This window comes from Oreochromis niloticus, linkage group LG4 (genome assembly GCF_001858045.2).
Source record: "Oreochromis niloticus isolate F11D_XX linkage group LG4, O_niloticus_UMD_NMBU, whole genome shotgun sequence".
NCBI lineage: Eukaryota > Metazoa > Chordata > Actinopteri > Cichliformes > Cichlidae > Oreochromis > Oreochromis niloticus.
In genome coordinates, this window is record NC_031969.2 from 34,508,393 (window position 1) to 34,534,261 (window position 25,869).

Genomic DNA, 25,869 nt, shown 5'->3' on the forward strand with positions numbered 1-25,869 from the left:
AAGTGGCAAAAAGCCAGACAGAAAAAGAAAGAAACTAAAAATAAATTCAGCAAAACGTGTCAAATTAACGATATGTTCGCTGTCGAGCTGCTGCAGCGTGAACTTCAGTACTGTTGGTGCTGCAGGTGCCGCCGTCTCAAGAAGAGAGTCAGGAAGTGAAATTAATAAGGTAAGAGCACAGATGGAGGGATGTATTTACGGCCACGAGCCGCTCCTTTCCTGTCACAGGTGCCACTAAGAACTAACCCAACAGCACCTGTACCAACCTGACTCAAAATCACAACTTTAAATATCAATAAACTAAATGAAACATATACCTGCACGCTGCTGCTGGCAGTGGCATCAAATGGTTATTTACTCGTCATACGAGTTGCTGAAGGTTGGCTTCTTACACTCATTAGGATCTGGCAGCAGTAACGATGCCCATCAGCCGCGTCCTGAATATCTCATTTGGTTCAGTTTAAGACGTTTTTGTGTATATTCTGTATTATATTCTGTGTAAAAACCAAAACATCAGGAAGGCTCATCAAAGGTTTTGAGCCAGGCCGCCATCGCTGCTCGAAACCACAAAAACATCTGTTTAGTCAATCTTAATAACAATAATCAGCACCTGAGCTGACCTGATGCAGCATCCTGCCTTTTATCACATGAACACGGTGAGACAGTGGATTTGATGGGCACTATTTTCAGAGGCGGAGGGATTTGGTTGCTGCGGCTGGTGATAACAGTATAACAGTAGTAACCGCGTTTACCCAGAGAAACACAGAAACATCCAGACTGTTGTTAACATGACACTTTATTGATAAGTGCTACATGTTGTGGATTGATCGACGATCGACTGCAGGGAGGGCGGGGCTGACGGATGATGGTGGGTGGGGCCGGTTTACTCGTACAGCCAGGACTGGGCACATGGGGTGTAGGTGACAAACTCCTCGGGCTTGAACCACAGGTCGACCTCCATCTTGGCGTTCTCCAGGGTGTCGCTGCCGTGGATGATGTTCCTGTGGAGACGGAGGTGATCGGTGTGGATCAGTAACTGATCAATGATTGCAGGGTTTGTGGGGGGAGGGGGTGGGGTTCTTTCAGAAAGCTAATAGAAAATGTCTCATTTCAAAAATGCGTTCATATTTTTCCCATTTTGTTAATACTTTAAAATATTATGAATTTAAGAAATCTCATTAACATTTTGTATTTGAGTGTTTTAGTTTTCTAATGTCTTAACACACACACAGACACACACACAGCAGCTGGACAATGCAGTGGTAACACTACTTGCTTTTGGAACTTCAGGTCGGGGGTTCGACTCCCGATCACGGTGTGTATGTCCAGTAAGGCTAGGTTAAATAAGTCTTGATACGAGTGAAATATGGTACAGTGATACTGATGATGCTACGGCAAGGGGGAGCCGGGATGGAGGACTGGGAGCAAACACTATTATCCCACTGAGATCCTAATCTTTAGTACACTGAGTTATTACTGGCTGAAAAACAACAGTGTTGTGAGTTGTGTGGGTCCGTCTGCTCTGCGTGATGTTGTGTTATAAAACAGAGGCAGTCATGTCATGGTCACTTGCTCACCTGCCGATGTTGATGCACAGATCACCACGGATGCTGCCGGGCTTGGAGTCAGCGGGGTTGGTCTCACCCAGCATCATCCTGGCCAGCTTCACAATGTTCTGACCCTCCCACACCTGGAATGCACAAACACACACTTCACAAACTGCTGAACTGAATTTTGATGTTTATGTTTAAAGGTGAACATTTTTAGTTCTTTTTCTACTTTAGTGATACAGGAAGAACAAATGTGAAACCAGTGTAATCCATAGACTGTATCTAAAAGACGGACGAGACCACTGTGATATCACCTACTGGAATTTAAAATCTTGTTTTAAAAAGACTCAGTTTCAGTTTTCTGTCACCACCACGTCAAATTAAATATTCTAAACTGTCAGGAACTGCCTCCTCGGTGGACTTGCTGCTCTATAGGGGGCGCTCTTGAACTCACCCAGAATAAAAGTAAAATGTAAACACTGTCTTCCAGTTTTTGACAAAAAGTCTCAAGATCACAGACAAAGTTGTTATTATTAGGTTATTGAAAAATATGTCAATAAAGAGAGAATGATTATTAAAGTTGATTTCATTGAAAATAGATACATATGAAAACCAAATAAGATTTTGAAATCTATAATGATCTGTTTGAGGGGGGTGGCGCCCCCTTAGTGGCGCCCCTGCTGATAGCGCCTTCTTGGTGATTGCACCCAAAGTAGAACGTAGATCCATTAACCTCACAGCAGCCATATTAATGGTCAGATCACGTCATTAAAAGGCTCCAGCTGCACAAGCAAGGTCCAGAGGTTCAGTTGAGGTGAAGCTAGCAGACAGCTAGCAGCTACAGCCTAAAAGTCGCCATCATCCACCTGTCAGTCAAAAAGGCCACACCCCTGATAATGCAAAATTTAAGCCTTAATACAATTTAAACAGGTGAGTTATAAAAAACAACAGCTGTTTGTGTATCAGGATGTAAACGTGTTTATTTCTGCTGTAACCGTTTAACATGGGACTGACTCGCTGCTGTAGCCTCTAGTGGATGTCAGAGGAACTGCAGTTTTAGGTGCCTCATATTTCCTTTCAAACTCAAACTGTTTGCAAAGAGCTGCATGCAGTTTTGTTTTTATCCCCTTTTGGTTGTAAACGTGTGCGAGGCCGGGCTAAATAAAGCTTGGATGATTAAAGTCTCCTGTGTGCGCCTCATTTGTCCGGTGGAGGTCGGAGCGCGATGCCTTGAACATGAGAGGGTGTGAATAGATGGAGAGACGAGTGAGGCAATGGAAAGAGATAACGCGAGAAAGATATGTGTGTGATGGCGGCGCTAGAGGCGAGCTGAGTGTGTTTGTATGTGTGTTACCATGGCGAGGATGGGTCCAGAGGACATGTATTTGCAGAGTCCAGCGTAGAAAGGCATGTCCTTCAGGTCCAGGTAGTGCTTCTTCATGTGGTCCTCAGAGGCCTGAAGACACCAAATACAGGAAGTTACACATTCATCGGCGAGTCAGTCACTGGGTGGCCACGCCCCAACAACGGGACCAGTATTAAAAATGAACTTTGTGTTTTATTCAGTCAGACCTGAAAGCAGCAACACTGAGACCATAAACTCATCAGCTGAGCATGAGGCTTCTATCCAATCCGAGCACAAGCGGTGAAACAAGCCTCAGTTTTTTTAAACCTGAGGTTACATCCATGTTTTATCCACACTTTGACTGCCAAAAGGAGGGGGCTGGGGGGGGGGGTATCAGGTGTTTTATTGCATGTTCGTCATGAATCCACCGAGACGACTGGCTTCACTTCAACAACGCCAAGCACTCAGCGCCTGTCATTGCCTCTAATCAAACACCTCCTCTCACACCATGTTGCTCGGCTCGCTCCAGCCTTTTACATCATCTCTAATATTTATACCGTACCGGCTCGAACACTTGGACTCTGCAGATAATCAGAGAGCTGTGAGCGTAGCTTCATATGAGCAAAATTCCGAAATTACAGAATTTACATGTAGGATACAGGAAAAAACCTCAAAATAGTAGTGACCCTCGTCTTATTTCCTGTTCCTGTGTGGACTTTCACACTAAACAAACTGACGTCTTGAATAATGAGCTCACTTTGCACAGCTCAGGCTGCTCTAAACACTCACTTTATGCTGTTTTTTTTCTAATCTGGGATCTGTATGATGTCATAGAGGGGGCATAGAAGCCCCACCCACCTGCTGCTCAAATCCAGTTTTGCTAATCAAGAAAGCTGCCTTAAAGGGGGAGGAGCTTTCAGACATAGATGATGAGCAGCTGCAACAAGGCTTGGTGTGAGGTAAAGAAGGATTATTATGAATGGAATTCATGCAAAGCTGCTTTGTAACTCTGTTCTGATGAAGCTGGTTCAAAGCCTCGGTTTAAAGCTGACAGCTGCACTTTTATGAACAAATGAACTGCAGCAGAGAGGAAACGCCCCCTGCTGGTGGTCAGTATGTGCTGATCAGTTGTTTGTATGCGAGTTGTGGCGCCTGGCGTCGTTTTTACCTGCACGAATTTGGCGGCGACCAGCCTGAAGCCTCTATGCTCAAAGCGCTTGATGATCTCGCCACACAGTCCTCTCTGGACGCCATCGGGCTTCACAGCAATGAAGGTACGCTCCATGTCTGCTGAGGAGGCTGCACAGGAAACAGGAAGTGATCAGTCAGCCCACAGGAAACGTGTTGAGTTCTTTGATGAGTGTTTGTTTGACAGCACACAGTGTGTCCTCAAACTAAACCATACAGAAATATTTTATATATTTTATAAATAAGAAATATTTTATAATATAAAAAAATATTTTTTTTATCTTTCGATCAAATGTAAAATTTGATCGATAGTTTCCTAAACATGTTTAGATTTCTGCAGAGGAGGAGGAGCCTGCAGGGCCGAAGGCTTCAGTGTTTTTGGACAGAATGAAAAAGAAGCTGGAGATGTGTGAAGGAGACAGAGACACCGCTGAGCTGAACACGAGTTACTGCACGGCCAGAAGGAGGAAAACGACCCATCTTCCCCGAAAACCACATTTGTCTCTTCTTTGTCTCTGTGAGTGTCTCCTCCTCCTCTTCCTCCCTCTCAGGTGTGTCTGCTTTATCCTGCCACATCTCATCACATCGTCTCCTTCAGTCACAGCTCAGTGAGAGCTGCCGATATTAAATTTCCCCCTGATGTGAAACCAGAGCTGCCTCTGAGCTTCCTGGACCACATTTTCTTCTTCTCCCGGCGTGGCAACCACCGCTCGAATCTGAGCCTGCTCATAACTCTGGACAAAACCTTGGCGTGCCGGAGGCCCCACTGCTAATTTTACTTCCCACCGGAATCTGCTGGCGTGATGCCGACAGCAGCTGAGAGCAGGTGTGACGGCCTGCTGTTAGGAAACAGCTGCTCTGAGCATTTTTATACCTCCAGAAAATGTTCTCATTGTGCATATATGCATATTTAAAAACATTCCTTGTCTGCACAAACTTGGCCACATAAAGATAATTCTGATAATCTAAGATTTCAGTGTACTGAGTGAGACCCTGAAATCTGACACATCTGAGGTTAGAATTTAAGTTTTCAAGATGTCATGAATGTAATGTGCTCTGAGGTTTAAAAGTTCACCCTCAATACGCGAAAATTATTTTATTTGTTGAAAATTTACAAAAACCTCCAACAGGCCCGTCAAAAAACAAGAATTCTGATGAAAAAAACGTGTTTTTGGTTTGTGAAACACTGATTTTGCAGCTCATTCATGCACAAGGAAACAGCTGGAGAGACGGTGGGAGAAAAAACATTTGCCGCTCCTACATCACTAATTTAACGCTTCACTTTTTGAAATACCAGATTTAAACTGCAGATTTGTGCTGCAGACTCACAACATAATAAACATTTGTAAAACATTCTTTATTCCTTTGACATGTTTTCACTAAACTGAGTTCATTAAACTGAAGATTTTTAAGACAAGTTCAAACTTTACTGTTAGAAATTCACTCATTTCTAACAGTTGACCATAAATCTATGTCTGATGTGGTGTCTCTGTCCGTGGAAATAATACAAGGCTGAGGAGAGCAATTATGTTTAAAGTCAAAGATGTTCTATAAGCTCTGTCCCCGGTGGGTATGATTGGAGAGTTAATCGAGTTATAGTAGCATTGATTTGATTCGTTTACTTTTTGGTTTTTAAATGTACCTTCATATCACATTAGCAGGGCTGTGACACCACGAGTGCAGCGGGCTGCAAAGTTGGCTCCACTGAAGTTTTGCAAGACTGGAGCCATTGCAGTCATTTCAAAAAGAAGGAGAAAAGAAACCAAGAAATGTTGAGCTTACCTAACAAAGGAAGTGTTGAAGTAACTTCATATTTTTAAATTATAGCGGCTTAATGCCTCGAAAGAAGCCAAAAAAAATGAGTGAGCTAACAATGAAGTGTTAGCGTTCCATTTCACAGTCATCAAAAGGAAAATGCAGGCGTTCATCCAAATATTTAAAACTGTCTTCATTTACCAGTTTATATAATTACATTATAACCATAATGTGTTTTTTTTAGTTCTGTTAATGTTTTGTGGTTTGTTGTGAATATTTCACAATTAAATTTTTAAGCGATGCAGCCCAGCTCACTCAAAACACAAAAAGACTTTTTTCATACAAGGATGCTGAGAAAAATCCAACCTTTCATTTTAATCCTAGAAACTATAAACCTGCAAAACGAGAATCCCACACACGATGTCACTAAAGAATTTTATCATCTTTAGTCTGTGAAGACAAGGAGATCATATAAAAGTGGATTATTTTTATCAGCTGTAAAGTTTCTGTGCAGATCAGATTTTAACTGGAAGCTTAAATTTTACATTTTGACTGCTTTTATACCAAAACTAAGATATTACATCAAATGTATGAGTTTGAAAATGTTTTGTAAAACATCTCTTTAATATTAGGAGAAAGTTGCTCATCAAATAAAAATGTGATCTGCTGCATAAAAAAATTAATTTTAAAAAATATTTGTAAGAAAATCTTCACGAGTAACTTTCAAATCATGCCATGTCGTTTCAGCAGCATGCGCTACTGAAATGTGCATTTACCCACAATCCTGTGCTTTACGTGTGCGTCTGTGTTTGATAGCTACCTTGGTTCTGGGATGGGAGAAGAACTTGTGGAGACGATCTGCTGGCGGCGGGGATGCGATCACCGAGGCCACAACGCCACAGCGTGGCTCTATTTAAAGGCTTCTCTGCGGGGGGGGCTCCAGAAATATGTGTGTGTGTGTTTGTGTGTGTGTAGAGTTGGTCCAAATCTGTGTCAGTTGTTGACAGAGATGTATGTGTGTGCATGTGTATTTGTTTTCCTATCTTTGTGGGGACCTGTGTCTTTTCCATAACCATCCAAAATGTCCTCAAACAGCAAACATGCTTCTAAAAACTGCAAACTTTAATAAAAAGTCTCCACTTTAAAAGACCTCCTTTATCAAATTTTTGGGTAAAAATATCTTCTTGTGTTTAACTACAAAATGTCTTCATGCACATTTAACAGTTTTATCTCTAAAATCATCAAACAGTGATTGTAGATCATCATCAAGCAGAGGCTCAGTTACAAAAGCAGAGAGAGAAAGATGAAGTGACGAGCTAGTATAGAAATATGTTTATGTTCAGGTAAGCGGTGCTCACAGTGGAGCTGATTCCAGCAGCAGCGGTTTAATGGCTAAAAGCCATTTCACCATGTTTGGCTTGAACTCTGTGCACCACAAGCTGACCTGACCCTGCGGATCTGAGACACCTACCCAGCTCAGCAACCATACCCCTGATATATTTTGGGCCCATACCATCGACAGACTTAGAGACAAAAAGTAGGGCATTAAATTTTTTTCTATATTTAGCTGGACGTGAGTGGAAGGAGCTGAGAATCAAAGTAATGTGCTCTCTCTTCTTGGTGTGTGTCAGGGTTAAAGCAGCTGCAGCATTTCAAATTCATTTATACTTGTTTTATATAACAAGCTCATCACAGACTGGAACCAGCTCCCAGTCTGGATTCAGCAGACAGACATCTGCTTCTAAGATCAGCCTTTCCTTTTTGCAAAAGCACATAGTTAGGGCTGAATCCTCCCTGAGTTACGCTGCAGTAGGCTGCTGGGGGATTCCCATGATGCACTGAGCTCTTTTCTTTCTACTTCCCAGGTGTTTGAACACCACCGCTGCACGTCATTAACCATCATCTTTGCTGAAACCCCCGCTCTGATATCCGCTGTCTCTGACTGGAGTTTTCGGGTTTGTTGTTTCTGCCTGTGTTGAACCTTGATCGTAGTTCTGATCTCTGAGCTCCTGAAACACTTTTCTGCCTCTTTCTTGTCTGATTTCAAGTCTTATTGAATAAATCATGCTGTTCATTCACTGCTGGAGCCTCTGCTGGTCATTAAAGGAACTGCAGCCCCGGATGCTGATTGTTAGAAATCTGTGAACTCGTAATAATACCGTTTCCATTCATCCTTTCCTCGACCCTTTAAGCTGTTTTCCGTTGCTGCTCTGTAAGTTGAAGAGGTGTGATTTTTACATAAGGGAGGGCGATTGTTATATAACAACTGAAATCGCACTCGCTTCTGTACGAGTCTTTAATCCTAAGCTCCAACCTTCACCCTTCCCCCAATTTGACCCTAAATATAAACCTTATCCTAATCAGGGATGGAAATCACCCTCCTCCCAAGGGGCACGCCGTCGGGTCAACAGTCCTGAGGAGGGGACAAAAGGATCCTATCAGCTGAAATGAAAACACACACACCCCCTGATCACGCACACACTCCACCTGCTAATGCTCTTATACTGTGATGCACTTGGACCTGCAGAGCCACAGCTGTGAGACCTCTCCTTTCCTTTCATTGACCCAGAGAGTCCCAGTATCCCCACAGGACTGCTGTCTGTCTTAACTTCAGGTTCAAATCTTCCCCAGAGAGCAGACTGATCTGAGAGTTAAAAATGCTCCAGATTCTTTCAGCTGCAGTAAAATGATCAGTGTGGCTGTTCAACCAGCTGTTACAGTAAAGCTGCCTTGCTCAATGTCAGGTGATCATTGATAGTCAGACAAAAAAAATAGTATTACTCCTAAAAATTCAGAGATTTCGCCTACAGGTCACCAGGACACAGTATTCATATGCATGTGGTACAACTTAAAAAACAAAGAAAAGTAAAAGCAGCAAGAAAACACAGAAAATACTTCACTAAGTAAGAAACAGAAACTTATACATGAATTTAATATTTATAAAATAAAAAAATCATCTGAATTAAAAGCCTTGAAGGGATTCCAAATACTAAAACAAATCAAGGTGCTGTGTCTGCTGTGGTCAGCTGTCTAAGCAGCTTGGAAAGAAAGCGAATGAACTTTTTGAAGTTTTGCGCAGACCTCTCATCAGAGGTGAAACCATACTCAAGACGTCTGGTCACTTCTTTCCAAGCTCGTGTGGGTGACAGGATGGAGCTGGTCTATCATGCTGGTTTCCGTCCAGACCACAGGCCTCAGGCCTCCACAGGCCTCAGGCCTCCCAGCGGCTCACAGACAATAACAAACTGCAGCCACAAGATGGCAGTAATTTACATGATGTTACAGGAAGAAGCTGATGACTTTCCCTCGGTCTGTTCCATTTGTCCCAACTGAATTCCCATATATTTTTATTCTTTCACTGAAGGGCAGACAGTAAACATTAACAAGTGCTTTGACCTGCACTGTTTCAGTGAAGATTAACTATGAGGGCACTGATTATGGCAGAATTTGTAATAATTATTTTGAAAAACTAAAACTGCACAGCTTTTATTCTGAACATCTGGACACTATATCGCTAAAAATTCACTCTCCCATCCAAATCATTGCATTCAGGTGTATCATTTACCTGCATGGTCACAGGTGTATAAACTCGAGCATCTAGGCATGCAGACTGCTTCTCAGGAGCTCAGCTTGTTCCAGCCTGGTGCTGTGGTAGGCTCTGCAGAGCCAACAGATACAGACTCCAAACGTCACATGACCTTCAGATGAGCTCAAGTTTTGAGTTTCCATGGCGACCAGCTGCATACAAGCCTTACATCACCGAGTGTGTGATGCAGTGGTGTCGAACACACCGCCACTGGACTGTAGAGCAGTGGAGTCGTGTTTCCCGGACTGACCAATCATGCTTCTCCATCTGGCCATCTGATGGACGAGTCTGGGTTTGGCGGTTGCCAGGACAACGGTACTTGTCTGACTGCGCTGTGTAAAGTTTGGTGGAGGGGGGGTTATGGTGTGGGGTGTTCTTCAGCAGTCTTCGTGCTTCAGCAGACCGAGACACTGTGGACACCTTCATGTTCCCAGTATGTGGGAACAGTGTGGGGATGGCTCCTTCCTGTTCCCACATGACTGCACACCAGTGCACGAAGAAAAGTCCATAAAGACATGGACGAGCCGGTTTGGTGTGGGAGAACCAGACTGGGCTGCACAGAGTCCTGACCTCAGCCTGATCCAACACCTTTGGGACCAATCAGAGACTGTGAGCCAGGCCTTCTCCTCCAACATCACTGTGACCTCACACATGTGCTTCTGGAAGAACGATCAACACTTCCCATAAACACTCCTGAACCTGTGGAAATCCTTCCAGGAGACGCACAGCTGCACACAGTGGGCTGACATCATATTCCACCCTGTGGGTTAACAGTGGGAGGTCACTGGAGTTCATGTAGACATCGAGGCAGACGAGCGAATGATGTTTTAACTGCCCTGTTACAAAAACAAACAGAATACTGTTCCTCATGTCACAACACGTCCATCTCTATACTTTTACATTAGCTGCAAACAATACATTAGTTACTATTAATCAGCTGAGTTGAGGCTCACAGAGACCCCACTGATGAGAGCTGTTGTGTTTTTGTGATCAGTCTCTGACAAATAAAAGGAACACCAACACGAAGTGACGAGACGGTTGTGTTGTTGTCCAGAGGTTTTATTTCAGTGTCTGTAGTGTGACAGCAGAGGGAGCGTAGGTCTGTGGGAGGCGGGGCCACTCACTGATCAGCTTCACTTTCAACCCTCCCCTCAGAGCTTCCTAATCAATAACTTTCCAATCAGTGGATTCATCCCCAGCTGAAGCCTCTCTACGCTCGTCTTCTCTCTGCTTTAACAGAGCTTTTTGATACGTAACAGTTACACATCTCAAGATAAAGTGCAGTAATATAAATAATCTGAGTGTTTTCATTTTATGGAACAAATATGACAAAAGGTTCAATTAAGAAGTGAGCGTGTGAGTTTATCAGAGATGTTGTAATTAGAAGAAATAAAACAGTAATGACAACAACCTGAATGATAACATTAATGATTATGAGCTTAATTCAATGATGTACAATTAAAAACATATATTTTCACAACAGTATGAAAGTAAAGCTGTGGGTTGTAATTATTATTATTATTTTAAATGGTTCAGCTTTTTACTAAATACCATTTAAAAATTTGAAACCTGCTCTTAAAAGACTCCTGTTCCATGATAATGTAATACAATTAATGTAAAAATTACAAATAAAATTGTAATTTTACTGTGAAACGACCGTCCAGTCTGACGCTTCTCTTTGTACAATTTTAACAAAAATTATTTCAAGAACAGAGTCACAGTTTTGTAACATTAGAACTTATTTTATGATGTTTTAAATCATTAAATTGCAAAATTATTAGTTATAATAATTATAAAAATCACAAAAAAATTAAACCTAATTTTCAGCTTTTAAATTACTTTGTGTAATAAAACTTTGTTAAAAAGACTTCCTCACTTTTTTCATGTAATGTCATAAAGTTCATTTATTTATCTCATGATATTGAACCCTGAGAGTTTTCAACGCTATTCTCAGAAATTCTGCAAATTAATATTTATAATATTAATGTTTCTTATTGTACAAATTTCATGTGACATTTTGACTTTTTAAAAAGAAAAACAGAAAAACTTAATTTTTAAAATCAAAATCTTTTAATTATTGTTCTCTTATTTCTGGAAATCTAAAATAAAATCTAACGATGACATTTTTTCCTGTAAAATTGCAACATCTAAATGTCATTTTTCCCGTTAAATTATTTTACTGTAAAGAAATGTTTTTTATTTTTAAATTATTAATAAAGTGCTGTTTAACCATACATGAAAATCATCTTTACATCTATCTCCTTTGTGTGTTTTGTGTTACGATGCCATCCCTCCGAGACCCGCCCCCATCAGACCTCTGCTCCAATGACATTGTCTGTCTGACGTTCACAGAAATAAGGACTCGTTATCGATGTAAACAACCACTTATGTACAAAAAAGAAGAAACAAAAAGAACCCGAAGCTTTAGATAGAAAACAACAGAACGGTCAAACCGAGGCGTTAACTGTACAATTCATAAAGTCAGAATCATTTCTTTCTGTCATCACTTTACACTTTATCTCACTTTTACAAATAAAAAACACCAAATTAAAGTTTCTCCTTGAGTTAGTGCTGCTCTCTCTCCGCTCATACATAAAATATAGTCTCCGTTAGTATTTTTCTATTTACACGGTTGCAATATGTACACTTTAATTTTTTCAGTGTTTTCATTCAGGCGACAGCGCGGACGGCCTCGACCCAAGAGGCCGCCCGCCTTCCAGAATCATGGATCCCAGCGAAGCGCAGGCAGAAACTGTGATTGGTCCGTGAAACAGGAAGGTTTGCTGCAGGAGGTCGTGAGGTCGGAAATGTGCGAGATGAGGTTAGCTTAAATCAGGGTAGAGTCGAGATTCAGGACATCCGTTTCTGCCGGGGACGACGGTGGGATCCGCGATAGAGCGCCTGACACCCAGGAAGTGGTCCTGAGAGAGCCACCGGCAGACTAGTGATGATCTAATAGTAATCTTCACTGGGTTTCACACTTTGTACCCGCCAAAACCGCTGCTAACGTCTCCGCCTCAACAAGACCATTAATATCGAATAAAGAGTCCTCCAACTCTGGAGGGAACATCGCCAATCACAGGGAGCTGCTCTGGAGCTCCGATTTTGTGGACGATTTATAGTTCAAACGTTGAACGTGTTGTTGTTGGGATTCGAGACTGAGAGAGCGCACTTGTGAATTTTGAGTCATCATCGATTTAAATTGAAGGAAGTGAAGTTCAAACTCATTTTCTTTGAAGTTGAGATTCAAATAGAAGCCTTTAGGTTCTACTTGAATTTCTAATTTAAGTATTTGAGTTTAAAACTTGTTTTCTGGGGAACTGAAACAAACCTGTGAACTTTTGAGTTTGCTTCTGATTTTTGACGGGTGAGAAAGACTGAATCTAACGTTCAGGCTCAGATAGCTATCCCAGCACACCGCCTGTTCTCCTACAGTGACCAGTAGTTTCTGCAAATCTGCAAGCCACTTTGCAGGCCACCTCAACTCCTGTTGTTTATGCCTTTACTGAAGCCATGAAAAAGCACTGAAACTCTAGTCAGACTTGCTTTCTTGGGTTTTTTGTCGGTCATTTGGACTTCTGGTAAAATTTGCGTCTGCAAATAGTGAAATTCAGAGTTTGACTTTAACCTCAAATTAACTTTTTGAAGTCTTCAATCAGGATTTCTGTCTCTTTTTTTGGGAAACAAACATGTTCCTGAAAATTCAAACTTGCATTCCTCGGTGCTCCATATTGAATAAAAGGTCTTGCTGAGCTGAAGACGTTTTGAAGCTCTCATCCGGTCCAGAATCAAGTAACCTCACTTTAAGTCCTGCACGGTCAAGCTGGGACTAAAAGCCTCGAGGGCATTACTCAGTGTTTAAACCACCAGGTTCTTCCCAAATGCCCAAAATGAAAGCCTGGTTTAAGCCTGATTTAAGTGAACGGAACTCAAGCCTGACACCAGCAGAGGTACGAGCTGTGTTGAGGACTTGTTTCTGGACGGGACCGGCCTCACATTCACCAACAGGATGTTATGGTACAGATGGAGAATGATGAAGTCTCAATGACCACCAGAGCTGAGCACAAAGAACGTTTTCAAACCATCTACACATTTCAGCTGAGCCGCCCCGACGCAGCGAAGCTTCAGTCCAACAAAGAGATCGGGCTCATCAGACCGAGTCAAAGAAAAACGTGGTGATGCAGCAGGAAAAGACTTCCAGCTCCCGAACATCTTACATCTCCAACAACCTTCTGTTCAATTCTTTAACAGAAAAAAAACTGAATCATGTCGTAAACTTGATGTTTTCATGAGACATGCCTCAGATCACTGAGACTGTCCTCACAATAAAGGTTCGGCCGAGAGAACCGAGCACAGACGTCTGGAAGTCTTTTCCTGGGAATCTGATTTTTTAAAAACTCAACGTGAACTGAAGAAAGAAGAAGGCGTCAGCCTTTTGTCCTTTTGTCTCGACTCTTAAAATCTTGTGCAGTTTTTTTCCTGCACACGTCAGTCCTGACCCCAGAAAAAAAAAAACACTCAGAAACATGACAGCGCCACACTGTGGTGAAGCAGGTCACGGTTGGCGAGGTCAGAGGCCAAAGAGGGCCAAAGAGGGCCAAAGAGCGGCAGCGGTATACGATGGTGTAGCCAAACCAGCTTAGCAACGTCAGCTCTCCGGCACACCTGTCCAGGGTCTAACCTTCTGTACCACCTGACCCGCGGGCCTTTAAAACCCGAGCAGAAGGACTTCAGACTGACTTTCTTCTTCTTTGCCGTCAGCTGAGCGGCTCTTTGACTCAGAAGGTAAAAGTCTGCGCTCAGGCCTGGCGGTGCTCACAGCATAAAAACAACAGCTCTGTAGATTCTATTATTATTAATATTATTATTATTATTATCATTATTATTATTATTAATATTATTGGAGTAAATATGACTGAAGTGTGATCAGCTGTACAAACACAGAACCAATCAATCGCAACACAACTGAACTGAACTCTACTGAAAGCGAGAAAAGGAGTAAACAAAACCTCTGTGTGTCTCTGAGCCCTGAGGTTCGCCAAAGTGCTTCGTTGACGCCACGCATCGACCGACCAGCTTCGCTTCCCGTCACTCCTCTTATTGCCGTGGACCCCGACCGCCCCGATGCACCGAGCCAACCGATGGGAGGGCAGCTCTGTGGGGGAGGGGGCGGTCACGTCCTTCCTTAAAGGCGATTGGTCGGTCGGTGTGACAGCAGTTAGATCCAAGCGCTGAGCGAAGGAAGTGTTTCCATCCACTTCTCTTTGTCTGTGACATCGGCATGAGCGCAGCCGATCGGCTGTCACGTGATCATTAGTCCAGTCAGCCAACAACCAGCAGCGTTCCTAAAGGACCAGACCCGTGCTTTCCTTCAGCTCGAAAGATTACCCAGCCGGACGTTCAGACCCTCAGAGGAGAGGTGCATTCTGGGTAGAGAGGAAGAACCTGATAAACTCCGAGCATCGTATCAACTTCTCCTGTAACTCACAGGTTTTACAGCACGGTGTCAAACATACGGCCTGAGGGCTAGAATCAGCTCGCCCAAAGATAAGAAAAACCTGTGGCGAGTGAGTGAACCCGGTGTGGATGCAGGTTTGTGACGCACACTATTAATCGTCGTAAGAGCGCTCCTCCGGGTCACCGGCGGGACCTATCATCAGTTTAACTGGACAAAAGGCCGCCACACACTGAGAAACCACCACGAAGCGGGACGTTACGCCAAAGCTGCCAAGACTGCTCGATTAATGAGAGCTGAATTATTCAATATGAATTTAATGATGCATTAATCATTAAATTCATTAATTAATGAAGTATTTAAAGCCTAAAATCTTCCATCCATTGATGTGAATCCACGTTTGTTCAGAGAATCAGAGGATTGTTAGGCTGATGAGGATCAGAGACGGTTACCTGGAAATAGGTTTTTTTTACCAAAATAGTTTAATTTGTGTAACTTCACACTTTCAGTCGCTGCACTGAAGTTTCGCAGTGAAGCGTCACAAACAGACTCAAACCTCCTTTTTACAACAGAACGACTGAAAATCAGAATTAATGACACGAAAAGACGTCAGTCATAAACCGGCGTGAGAACAAACACTGTGGTCGCTCGTCGAGCGTAACTGGAACACGACCTTTCTAAACTGCTTGGTGCTCAGAGTAAGAGCCGCTCATCTTTAAGCGTTGCAGTCACTTCCTGTTTTATTCTTCATTTCCTACTTCTTTGATTCCTCAGGTTTTCCTCACGTCTCTACTTTGTCTGCACCTCGACCTCAGCCTGATTACAGATTTGGAGTTTGGACTAGTGACTAGTGGAAAACATACTGGTTTTACTGGTTCATCTCATCTGCTTTCACATCAGACTGTAGCTGCTAGAAAACCTTTGAGTGTACGAGCCTCACAGTGAACAGAACTAAACCTGAAGCTGCCGGTAAGAAAAAAAACAAAAAATAAACAACACACATCGCGACGTTCAACCGAGCGACGGGCGAGAGGTGTAAAAACACGGGTGTGGTCCTTTAAGCTGACGGGCGCTGACGTTCATCAAAGTCCTGAAACATAAACACCGAGGAGCTCTCCGGAGTCATAAGGTAGAAAACCAGCATCTACACATCCACGAACGCACCGCGATGACCTCACACAGTGTCTGTGAGTCTGACACGGTCAGTGAATGCATCATTAGAGTCCGGTGCGTTCAGGTACAGGAATGTTCTGGAAAGCTCCGATGTGTGAGGAAGTGGCCACGAATCAGTGAGGCGTTCGTGACCTTGACAGAAAACTCGATGAAATAGACGAGATCCAAACTCGAATCCAGGAGTTTGGAAAACTGGACCAGTTCCACCTGCGGGAGAGCTGCTCCGGTTTCACCGGGTCCAAACCTGGAGCTGCTCCTCAGCCTGTGGACGCTCGTGGATCTCAGAGATGAAGAATCTAAGATGGCTGTTAAAGAAGCGCCACCATTGTCAGCTCCACACTTCTGCTCGTTTCACGTGGTCGAGGCGCTCTGTGACCTGGAACATCTTTACTCTTGCTGTCTGAGGCGCTCACTGCGGCTGAAGGTCAGCCGTCAGATTGGCTGCAATCTCATTGGTCGCATGCCACAGGTGGAAAAGGAGGAGGTGGAGCCTGGAGTCGGAGAGCATTCAGTCCCGACTCATGTTTGGAGTTTCTCTCTCCACGTCTGGTTTCAGCACTTTCTGATTTACAGTTTATTCTGATTTGATTTCACATTTAGATGTTTGGCTCGATGAGCACTTTGGGGGTTTCGTGCCACAGTGCTCGGACCTCCACTAAACAGATAAACCGAGGTTTGAATTTTGGTGTTCGGACTTTGAAAGGACTCTGACTGCAGGTCCAGCTTCAGGATCAATAATGTTTTATAATCAAAGCGTTGTGCTGATGCAGGACAGTCGTTGGGTTTAGGCTTCAGGTTCTGGATGGTCTGGGCTCGTGAACACTCGTCTTCGTGAGATCTGCTTTTTCTTTATTTCTACTTTTAATCCTTTTCCAAATCCTTTCAGTCCTGAAAGCTTCCTGAATGTTCCTATGAATAATATGAATAATAATTCCCAGTTTTTAGGGGTAAATGGCCTCTGAGGGCAGAGCGAGTTGTGCTGGTCCCTGGACGGGTCCCAGCAGAACTCTTCCGAGGGTGTAAACGTGAAGTCTGGACGCTGGTCCTCTGTAGGGTTGTTTGAGGAGGAGGAGGAGGAGGAGGAGGAGGAGGAGGACTGAAGCGTCCAAGTTTAGTGTCCTGGCTTCCTCTCCCTCTGCCCTCCTCAGCTCCTCCTCCTCCTCCTCCACCTTCCTCCCTCTATGTGTCTTTGGGCTCCAGCTTGCAGGACATGTCGAACAGCAGGTTCTGGTTGTCGATCACCTGCAGCTGCCGCACGTAAGCCTTAGTCTGCAGGTGGGAGGGAGACGTCTCCGTATCCATGGCTACCAGAAAAAGAGAAAGAAACAGCTGTTAGTGATGCAAAGCTGCAGACTTCCTGCTTTTACTTTATTCTATTTGTAACTTTACTGAGTGTGTGTGTGTGTGTGTGTGTGTGTGTGTGTTACCTAGCTGGCTGCTCCTGTATCGTCTGATGTTCCTCACCATCTCAGCCACTTTGTGCTGCAGACAGAGGGGGAGGAGTCAGTTCCTGTCTGTAATTAATGGATGCCTGCAGTGTGACGCAGCGTGGACACTGTGGAGTCTGCTGAGAGTATCAGGCTGTTAACGTGTTTATTTTAACTCGGGGTCTATGGGACTAGCTCTCTGCTACCTCTGCTGGACGTCAGAGGAACTGCAGGTTTTAGTGCTTCCTGTTTCAGGCTGACAAACAGGAAGTGAAAGTGTTTGAGTGAAGAAGAACCGCAGCGGCTGTAACTATTATTTCATCTTCATCACTGCAAACAGCTTCAAGCATATGTATCAAACTCGAGGCCCGCGGGCCACATCTGGCTCGGCGTACATTTATATCCGGCCAGCGAGATCATTGCATATAGATTTATTATTATTGTTATTCATGTCTAACCCGGCGATATGAAACGCTGATAACACACAAACTAAGATCTAATAATGCAGCGCTTTACCATGCCCGCTGAACGCTAGGCTACATGGGAACATTAATCAAGTCAAGCTTGTGTTGCTGTGCACAACCCTACTGTAAAGTTACTGTGAAGCTGCCCCTCACAGTAGAGAAATGTTGATTCTGAAATCAGAGCCTTTCAACACCGATTGGAGGCTGAGTACATGGTTACAGATAAACCCATGTGTCTTATTTGTGGAGCTAATGTGACTGTAACTAAGGCATTTAATTTAAGACGGCACTACAAGACAAAACAGCAGGATAAGCTGAAAACCTGAATGCAGAGCAGACGATACAGAAAGTAGAAGAGCTAAAGAAGAATCTGACATTTCAGCAGAGCAACATCACAAAGTGAAGCTGCTGTGAAAGCAAGTTTTGCTGTGGAGATCAAATCAGCCGGACATGTACTGAGGAAGAGCTGCATGATGAAGGTGTGTGATCTCATGTGTCCAGACAAAACGCAGATGTTGGCAAAGCCTGAGTAGTTTAAGGAGCTCGGAAAGAAAAGTGTCGGGACTTTAAGACTCAAGACTTTAAGTTTCCTTTAAAAAGCGTTTCATCCGAGAACCTTCAGTTCTAAGAGCAGCTGGTGGAGAGTCCCCAAGAGGGTCATGGACCCACTATTGATCCTCAACCTAATCACATGACCCAAGGTGTAAAAACAGGTGTGGGTCACAATCAGCCAAGGTTTTAGGTGAACCTGTTGGTGCCCCACCCTATCATGTGACTTACTGAGGTGAAACCAGGCTGATTGTGAAGATGCAGGAGAACCATCACGGCATCATGACCATAACCACCATCATATCCTGTAGCCAAGTAACATTGAACCAAGTCGGCTCAACGCTGTTCCCAGATGCACACTGTGGTGAGTTCGCACGGCGCTTTGGTGACTTTGAAGCACAGAAAGAGAATTTGGAGCTGCTTCACGACTCATTTACCGTTGACGTGGAAACTGCACCTGTGCAGATTGAGCTGCAGTGTAACGCTCGGTTTGTTCGCTATATTCCTGAAGCCGCAGCTCCGTCTACATGCGGCTCGAACCTCGTACGTGTTTGGTAGCACATATCTGTGAGAAGCTGAACACAGGAGTCGTCTCACTGATGAACACCTGCGGTCCATCCTGACAATCGCCACGATGCACGACCTCACACCAAACTAAACAAACTTGTTGCCAAAAACAGATGCAGCTCTGACAAAACAAAGAGCAAAGAAAACTCACTGTTTTCATTTGTTGTTATTTTAACTTTTGCTGAGAAGGACACAAATTGTATTGATTGTTTCTGTGTTTTTTGCGGCATGCTCATATTTCTAACTTGTCTAATTTTGACAGGAGATATTTTTATGGAAAGCAAAATATTTAAAGTTTAAGTTTATTTATTCTGGAATAATATTCTCATCTGTTTTTATTCATATTTATGTTCAAAAACAGTTTGTTTTGAGTGCGTTCAATAAATGTTTGTCCTGTTCATCCCGTGACCTAAAGTGTCTGAATCACAACATTTGAACTCTGAGCTGGTTTTCAGGTGCGAACGTGACGCCACTCACCATCTTCTCAAAGTTGACGAGTTCACCGTGAAACGTTTTGCAGCTCTCGTGAAGAAACGTCAAGTCTGGCAGGAAAAAACGAGACGTCAGCCACAAACACACACAGAACACGTGACGAGACACAGAATCAGTGAGACACACAACAACAATCAAACAAACAAACTGCAGTCAGTGAGACGTGTTTTTAAAGCAACACATCAACAAAGGAGAGAAAAACAAAATAAATGTAGATGTAGGAGACAACAGAAGATAAAAAAAATGAAAGAACAAACGACCAAAACAAAGAAACAGGGACAGCGATCGACGACGTGTTAATGCTGTAAGTGCAGCGCTGTCTTCACCACAGGGGGGCGCCGAGGGAAACTAAAAATATCAGCTGTAATCCCAGATTCCTGATTTTAACTCTTCACTTCCATCTCGATGGTTCTGTTACCATGGAGACAGAGCGCTAAAGGCAGCGCACACACACACACACACACACACACACGTTCAGACACTTCAAAGAGTCCTCTTCTTCGTTGGTTCTGAGTTCGTCCTCGCTCCAATGTTTCTTTCTTTCATCTTGTTTAACTTTTTTCCTTCTTAAAACACACAAACAGTGTGTGTGTGTGTGTGTGTGGCAGTTTAACAGCAGCACAGCTGATTAGCCAAGGGTGCTAATTAGCAAGGTGCAGCTAGCCGCTGTGGTCCACAGCTGGAGGCGTATGAATCTCAGAGGACCAATCAGAGCGATTTATGAACAATCGATGAGTGAACTGGTGGACCTGGATGTGTTTACCTCGTGCTCCTGATTCCAGGAGACCCTGGAGAGGAGAAAGCTGCAGCGTGTTTCATCAGCAGAGGGAAACAAACCGAACATCCTGAACATTAAAGAAGAAAATCGTCTCCGAGGTTTCTGCTAAATGCTTTTTATATCTCAGAGTCCACGCTGAGTCTGAGAACCGGAATACTGGAAGACTTCCAGAAGATTCGATTTCCTGATTTTTAGCTTTCCTCAGCTTCACAGATCCAGCTAAATCCTGCAGTCAAGCCTGTAGTGATTCATCAGTACTTACCTTGGCGTTACTGAAGCACCGCAGATGCTGCTGTCACGCCTGATAATGTGCTGATGTCAGCGTGCAGGCTCACCTTTGAGCAGCAGAGGAGTGAAGGGGATCAGCGGAGGCCTCAGGCTGGTGATCAGGTCTCTGTAGGACTTGTGGTTCCTGGACGGGTCCTGTAGGACAGCGTGACGGTCAGAGCGTCATCGTTCTAACTCCGGTCAGAAAGCATTAGAGATAAAAACATGTGACTCACAGCGATGCTTTCAAACTGTTGAAACTGCTTCCTGAACTTCCCCGGCAGACCCTGAACACACAGAGAGGACAGCAGTGTGACGAACACTACAGCCACACATTGATCAGTGCTTCATATTTCATGCTGCATAACAACAACTCAACGATTAATCTTACAGACCACACGGTCAGCATGACGAGTGAAATACGGACGAAGAGCAGGGAGTCGGACAGGCTGGGGAGAGGTTGATGGAGGGAGTCGGTCAGACAGAAGGTGCTGCGCTGCGAAGTTTCCCTTACTAATGAGTGCTAACCGGAAGTGGAGACGGTTCACCTTCAAAGTAAAAGTCACCTGTTGTAGTGGGAAGATACGACTTTTCCACCGCTTCGAAAAGTTGGAGTCCTTCGTATAAAGCACAGGCAACAGGGGCAACCTGCATGGGGGCTTTTGTTGCAGCAGAGAACCCTCCAGCAACCACTCGCCAGCCGCTCTGGAAACATGTTACCAAAGCAACCACAGGTTACCACAGGGTCACCGTGGTAACCTCTGGTTGCAATCAATCGTCACGTTGTACGAGGCGCCTTCACACGGTTTATAAAAGTCAGTCAGCCCTGTAAAGTGTCTCCTGCAGCGCCCCCTTCAGGTCTGCACAGCTCTAACACCTCTGCTGGAGAACACACGGCGTCCTACCTCCCATGTGAGCCTCAGCCTGCTGACGGCGGGGTTGTCCAGACCCAGAACCACAGCGAGGAAGGACAGCAGGTCCTGCTGCTGCTTACAGCTGAAACACAGAAGAAGAAGCTCATCTTTAAACCTACCACAGAAGAAGAAGAGCGGTCTGCCTCATGAGTCCCCTCACTAACTCAAATCAGTTTTGTGTGTGCGAGTGGCGTGTTCGTGCGTGGACTCACAGCGCTGCGATCTTGATGAACTTGCGGAGCAGCTGGATCCTCTTTGGCAGCGACTGACACTGCAGGATCTCCGTGGCAACCCAGTGCTGCACCTCGCTGCACCGCTGCAGTACCAGCTCCAGGTTCAGGGGGCGCCAGCGCGACTGCTCTCCGTGAAACACGTAACATACGAACTCCACCTGCAGGAGACACCAACGAAGAAGACGTGCGTTTGTTTGTGGGCTGAAGCTGCGTCACTGAGACAGAACAGCCTCCAAATCCTGCGGCGCACACCGACCTCGTGCACGCAGCTGAAGAGCTCCCAGTCGAACACCACCAGCTGATTGGCCACCTCCTCTGCCGACATGTCGTGGAGTTTACTGTCGCCCGGCGTCCAGTGGATCTCCTCAGGAAGAGGAAGCTGAGGAAACAGGAAATGATCTCATCAGAATCACAGAATATGTAAGAGAGCGAGTGAGACAGATTTTATTCATAAAACCCCAGCAAGCTGCTGCTGCTGCGTCCTGATTGGTCGGTTAAACATCAGGTGATAGCAGTAAAGTAGAACCGTCCTCGTGTGCAGCAGGATGCACAGGAATCAGGTGCACATGTGCATATCTGGCACTTTTAGTGTTTTTGTAGCGTTTCTATAGCCTCTGTTTCCATGACAACCATGAACCAATCAAATCCTCACCAGTGAGTCGAGTTCAGAGGGTTCACAGGCGAACAGGTGAGTGTTGACTCCCAGCGTGGTGAAGACGGCCTCGTCGCTGGGACGAAACACGGCTTTCTCTGAGCACACAACACACCCGTTAATAACACACAGACAGAGCTCTCTGTGTGTGTGTGTGTGTGTGTGTGTGTGTGTGTGTGTGTGCAGACCTCCGGCTGATGTCACGGCCACCAGTATGAGGTTTCCCGGCAGCACTGGCTGGTCTTCGCTGTACTGGAGCTTCTCTTTGACCAGAGCCAGAATCTCTCCGACCCGGCAGGACAGACGGCTCCTGATGGTGACGTAGGAATGATCCGGAGTGTACACCCTGCAGAAGACTGAACACACACACACACACACACACACACACACACACACACACACACGCGTCAGCTGCAGCCGAAACCGTCATGATGTCAGTGAGTCCTCTGAGCGCGTGCAGACAGCATCAAAGATGGCAGCAGTGACGTGACATCATGGCTTGTCTCTGAAACATCCAGATCAATGTTTTCATTTACGCCATTGTAACAAAGAGATGTGACGAGAAGAGGCGGGTCTGACTGAAAACGCCTGCTCATTGGCTAATCACTGTGACTGACAGGTCGTCTGAGATTTATAAAAAAGACTTTTATTCAAAGTCATCCAAAACCTCCAGAAACTCTGCAGAGGTCAGAGGTCAGTGGTCAGGGAGCTGAACCACAGCTACGGCCTTCAGAGAGAACACAGGCTTGAGTTAGCCAACAGCAAACACACATAAATAAACCTGTCTGACTGCAGGACACACACACACACACACACACACACACACACTAACACACGGAGCGCCCTGCTGTTTTCGCTCTCCTGACACTGTGTGTGTGTGTGTGTGTGTGTGTGTGTGTGTGTTCTGGGTGTGTCGCTGTGTGATTTGTTTATCCCTGCCAGTCTTCACGCTGACAGTGGGAGGAGTCACAGGTGTGGAAACATGCAGGTGAGAGCAGATTTGGAGCCTTTTAATATTATTTATTAATATTATTGTTTTTCCAGAAGTTTAGATCCGATCTGCAGCAACCACTCAGGGCTAGTTTGATCACCAGAGACAGATACTGTGTGTGTGTGTCTGTGTGTGTGTTCGTGTGTGTGTGTGTGTGTGTGTGTGTGTCGCTGTGTGATTTGTTTATCCCTGCCAGAAACTGCAGGTGTGTTTGCATTCAAACTCTCTGTGTGTTTACAGATTACACCACTTCTGTGTTTGTGTCTGTGCACGTGTGCAGGTGTTTTTGCCGGTGTGTGCGTGCGTGCGAGGGTGTCGTACTCTCGTCGGAGCCTCTGAAGGCCTCTCTGGGCTGCAGGCAGGCGTCGATGCGTCTGAAGTGTCTGAACAGAGGGCGGACCTGCTTCTTCCTGCTCTCCTTCTCCTCGTCAGAGCTGCTCGCAGAGCAAACACACACACACATGTTCAAGTAATGCCTGATAAATACAAACAATAATTACATAAAAACTGAGAGTAATTCAAATAAAATATAACAAATCAATAAAATAAATGGTAATTATTACAGTAAATATTTAACAGAGTACAAATATGATTAATAAAAAGTGTTTCATTGTTTAAGCTGTGAGAGTACAATAAATATAAATGGCAACATTAATGATGAATAATAATATAATAACTGTGCGAGTTACGATGGACCGCCGCACCAAAGTAATAAAGAAACCTTTAAGAACGTGTCAGAAAAAGGGGACTCGTGGACGTTAACATGCAGAAATCAACACATGATAAGTGTGCTCTGCTGTGTGCAGACTGTACACAGATTACTGCGCTCTGATTGGTTAGGTTTAGGTCACACGGGACTAGAGACCAGTCGGGAACCCTGCATGAAACTGGCTGCAAAGATGGCGCGTCACCAAAAAAACGTGTGACGGATTCGGACGCCCGAAGTTTGCACCCGCTGACTACAGTGTGTGTGTGTGTGTGTGTGTGTGTGTGTGTGTGTGTGTGTGTGTGTGTGTGTGTTACTGTGTGTATATGTGTGTGTGTGTGTGCAGTGTGGGGGAGTAACAGAATACATGTACCGCCATTACATATTTAAAATACAAAATATGAGTAACTGCATTCTGTTACAGTTACTGTTTAAAAAGGTGGTATTCAGAATACAGTTACTTTGTTGAAATAAATGGATTACATATAAATGGAATAAATGGATAGCCCTAAAGAATGTAGCCTCATGGGCAGTGTAGTCCGTGCTGCAGGGAGAATGGACTGTCATACCTGTTATGTGTCTGTGAGGAGAAGGAAAAGTCCGAGCTGTCACGGAGCAAAAACGGGAGCTGGAAGCATGTAAATATAATAATAACCACTGCAGCCAACCAGAGTGCCTGACGAGCCCAGCTGTAAGTAAGCTATTAAGACTCAACTGTACACTGTGTTCGTGTTTTCCTCTGAAACAATAAGTTCCGTTGGAGCAGCCTTTCAACGCCTCTCTCTGTCTCTCACTAGCAAAGTTGACCCAGACAACAAAGTAAAGCTAGTTTTCAGCTACGAGCCCGACATGAACCCGACGTATTAGCCAGAGGTCCCTTTACGGTTCGGAGCCGCGGACCTGTTTTATATACGAGATCGCTGCAAAAAGTGCAGCCTTACCTAATGTCCACCTACTGTTACTCATTTATATTAAGATTTAAACATCTAGTTGGTATTGGTATGGCGAGTAACCTTCAGTAATAGTAATACATCACAGCAATAGTACATTCATGTTGTAAAAAGCATGATAATATATTAAGTAATCCAAAGTATTCAGAATACGTTACAAAATACATTTTGGGCCATGTAATCTGTAATCTGTAATCTGTAGTGGAATACATTTTAAAAGTAACCTTCCCAACACTGTGTGTTACTGTGTGTGTGTCTTACGGGCAGTGTAAGATCTCAGTCCATCGTTGCAGTTTGAGGACGTCCTCCACCAGCTCAGGATACCGGGTCAACTCCTGAACAGCACACATGTACAGCTCCTGCACACACACACACACACACACACACACACACAGATCAGGTCCAGACTCAGTCCCAGCAGCGATTATGAAAAATAAGCATTAAAATAAAAAACGGATGTTTGTGCATCGACCACCGTGATGCAGTCTTCACGCTGACAGTGGGAGGAGTCACAGGTGTGGAAACATGCAGGTGGGAGCAGATTTGGAGCCTTTTAATATTATTTATTAATATTATTGTTTTTCCAGAAGTTTGGATCCGATCTGCAGCAACCACTCAGGGCTAGTTTGATCACCAGAGACAGATACTGTGTGTGTCTGTGTGTGCGTGCGTGCGTGCGTGCGTAACCTTGGGGAAGCTGTTGCTGCGCTCGCCCTCCTCCTGCAGCAGCTCTCTGTACGTGTCCAGGTATCGAAACGCCACCGTCAGCACCGCCTGCTTCCTCTCTGCTCCGTCCATCGCTCCCTCCATCTCTCCGTCCCTCTCCC

General features: G+C 44.5%; 2 protein-coding genes across 2 annotated transcripts; both read right to left on the minus strand.

Moving 5' to 3' along the window:
- Positions 1 to 778: 778 nt before the first annotated feature.
- Positions 779 to 6,775, minus strand: LOC100697135 (nucleoside diphosphate kinase B). The gene is made up of 5 exons (XM_003442550.3): positions 6,659 to 6,775; positions 4,064 to 4,194; positions 2,905 to 3,006; positions 1,578 to 1,690; positions 779 to 1,001 (listed from the first exon to the last, which is right to left on the minus strand). The coding sequence occupies exons 2-5, from the start codon at positions 4,178 to 4,180 to the stop codon at positions 884 to 886; spliced, it is 450 nt and encodes a 149-aa protein (XP_003442598.1). The 5' UTR covers positions 4,181 to 4,194; positions 6,659 to 6,775; the 3' UTR covers positions 779 to 883.
- Positions 6,776 to 10,467: 3,692 nt separating this feature from the next.
- Positions 10,468 to 25,852, minus strand: rapgefl1 (Rap guanine nucleotide exchange factor (GEF)-like 1). Its single transcript, XM_003442432.4, has 13 exons — positions 25,730 to 25,852; positions 25,304 to 25,401; positions 23,708 to 23,820; positions 22,584 to 22,751; positions 22,396 to 22,493; positions 22,000 to 22,122; positions 21,723 to 21,901; positions 21,502 to 21,592; positions 20,833 to 20,883; positions 20,665 to 20,752; positions 19,537 to 19,601; positions 17,480 to 17,534; positions 10,468 to 17,356 (listed from the first exon to the last, which is right to left on the minus strand). The coding sequence occupies exons 1-13, from the start codon at positions 25,850 to 25,852 to the stop codon at positions 17,232 to 17,234; spliced, it is 1,377 nt and encodes a 458-aa protein (XP_003442480.1). The 3' UTR covers positions 10,468 to 17,231.
- Positions 25,853 to 25,869: the final 17 nt, after the last annotated feature.

What these genes read in the sequence shown, in the direction of transcription:
- rapgefl1 (XM_003442432.4), bottom strand. Translation starts at nt 25,852, where the DNA reads ATGGAGGGAGCGATGGACGGAGCAGAGAGGAAGCAGGCGGTGCTGACG. An exon ending in TTCATCAAGATCGCAGCGCT is followed by an intron (nt 21,593 to 21,722) that starts GTGAGTCCACGC and finishes TCTGTGTTTCAG; the next exon opens with CTGTAAGCAGCAGCAGGACC. An exon ending in TCGTCAACTTTGAGAAGATG is followed by an intron (nt 17,535 to 19,536) that starts GTGAGTGGCGTC and finishes CTCTGTCTGCAG; the next exon opens with CACAAAGTGGCTGAGATGGT.
- LOC100697135 (XM_003442550.3), bottom strand. Translation starts at nt 4,180, where the DNA reads ATGGAGCGTACCTTCATTGCTGTGAAGCCCGATGGCGTCCAGAGAGGA. An exon ending in TCGCCGCCAAATTCGTGCAG is followed by an intron (nt 3,007 to 4,063) that starts GTAAAAACGACG and finishes TGGTGTCTTCAG; the next exon opens with GCCTCTGAGGACCACATGAA. An exon ending in CTGGACCCATCCTCGCCATG is followed by an intron (nt 1,691 to 2,904) that starts GTAACACACATA and finishes TGTGCATTCCAG; the next exon opens with GTGTGGGAGGGTCAGAACAT.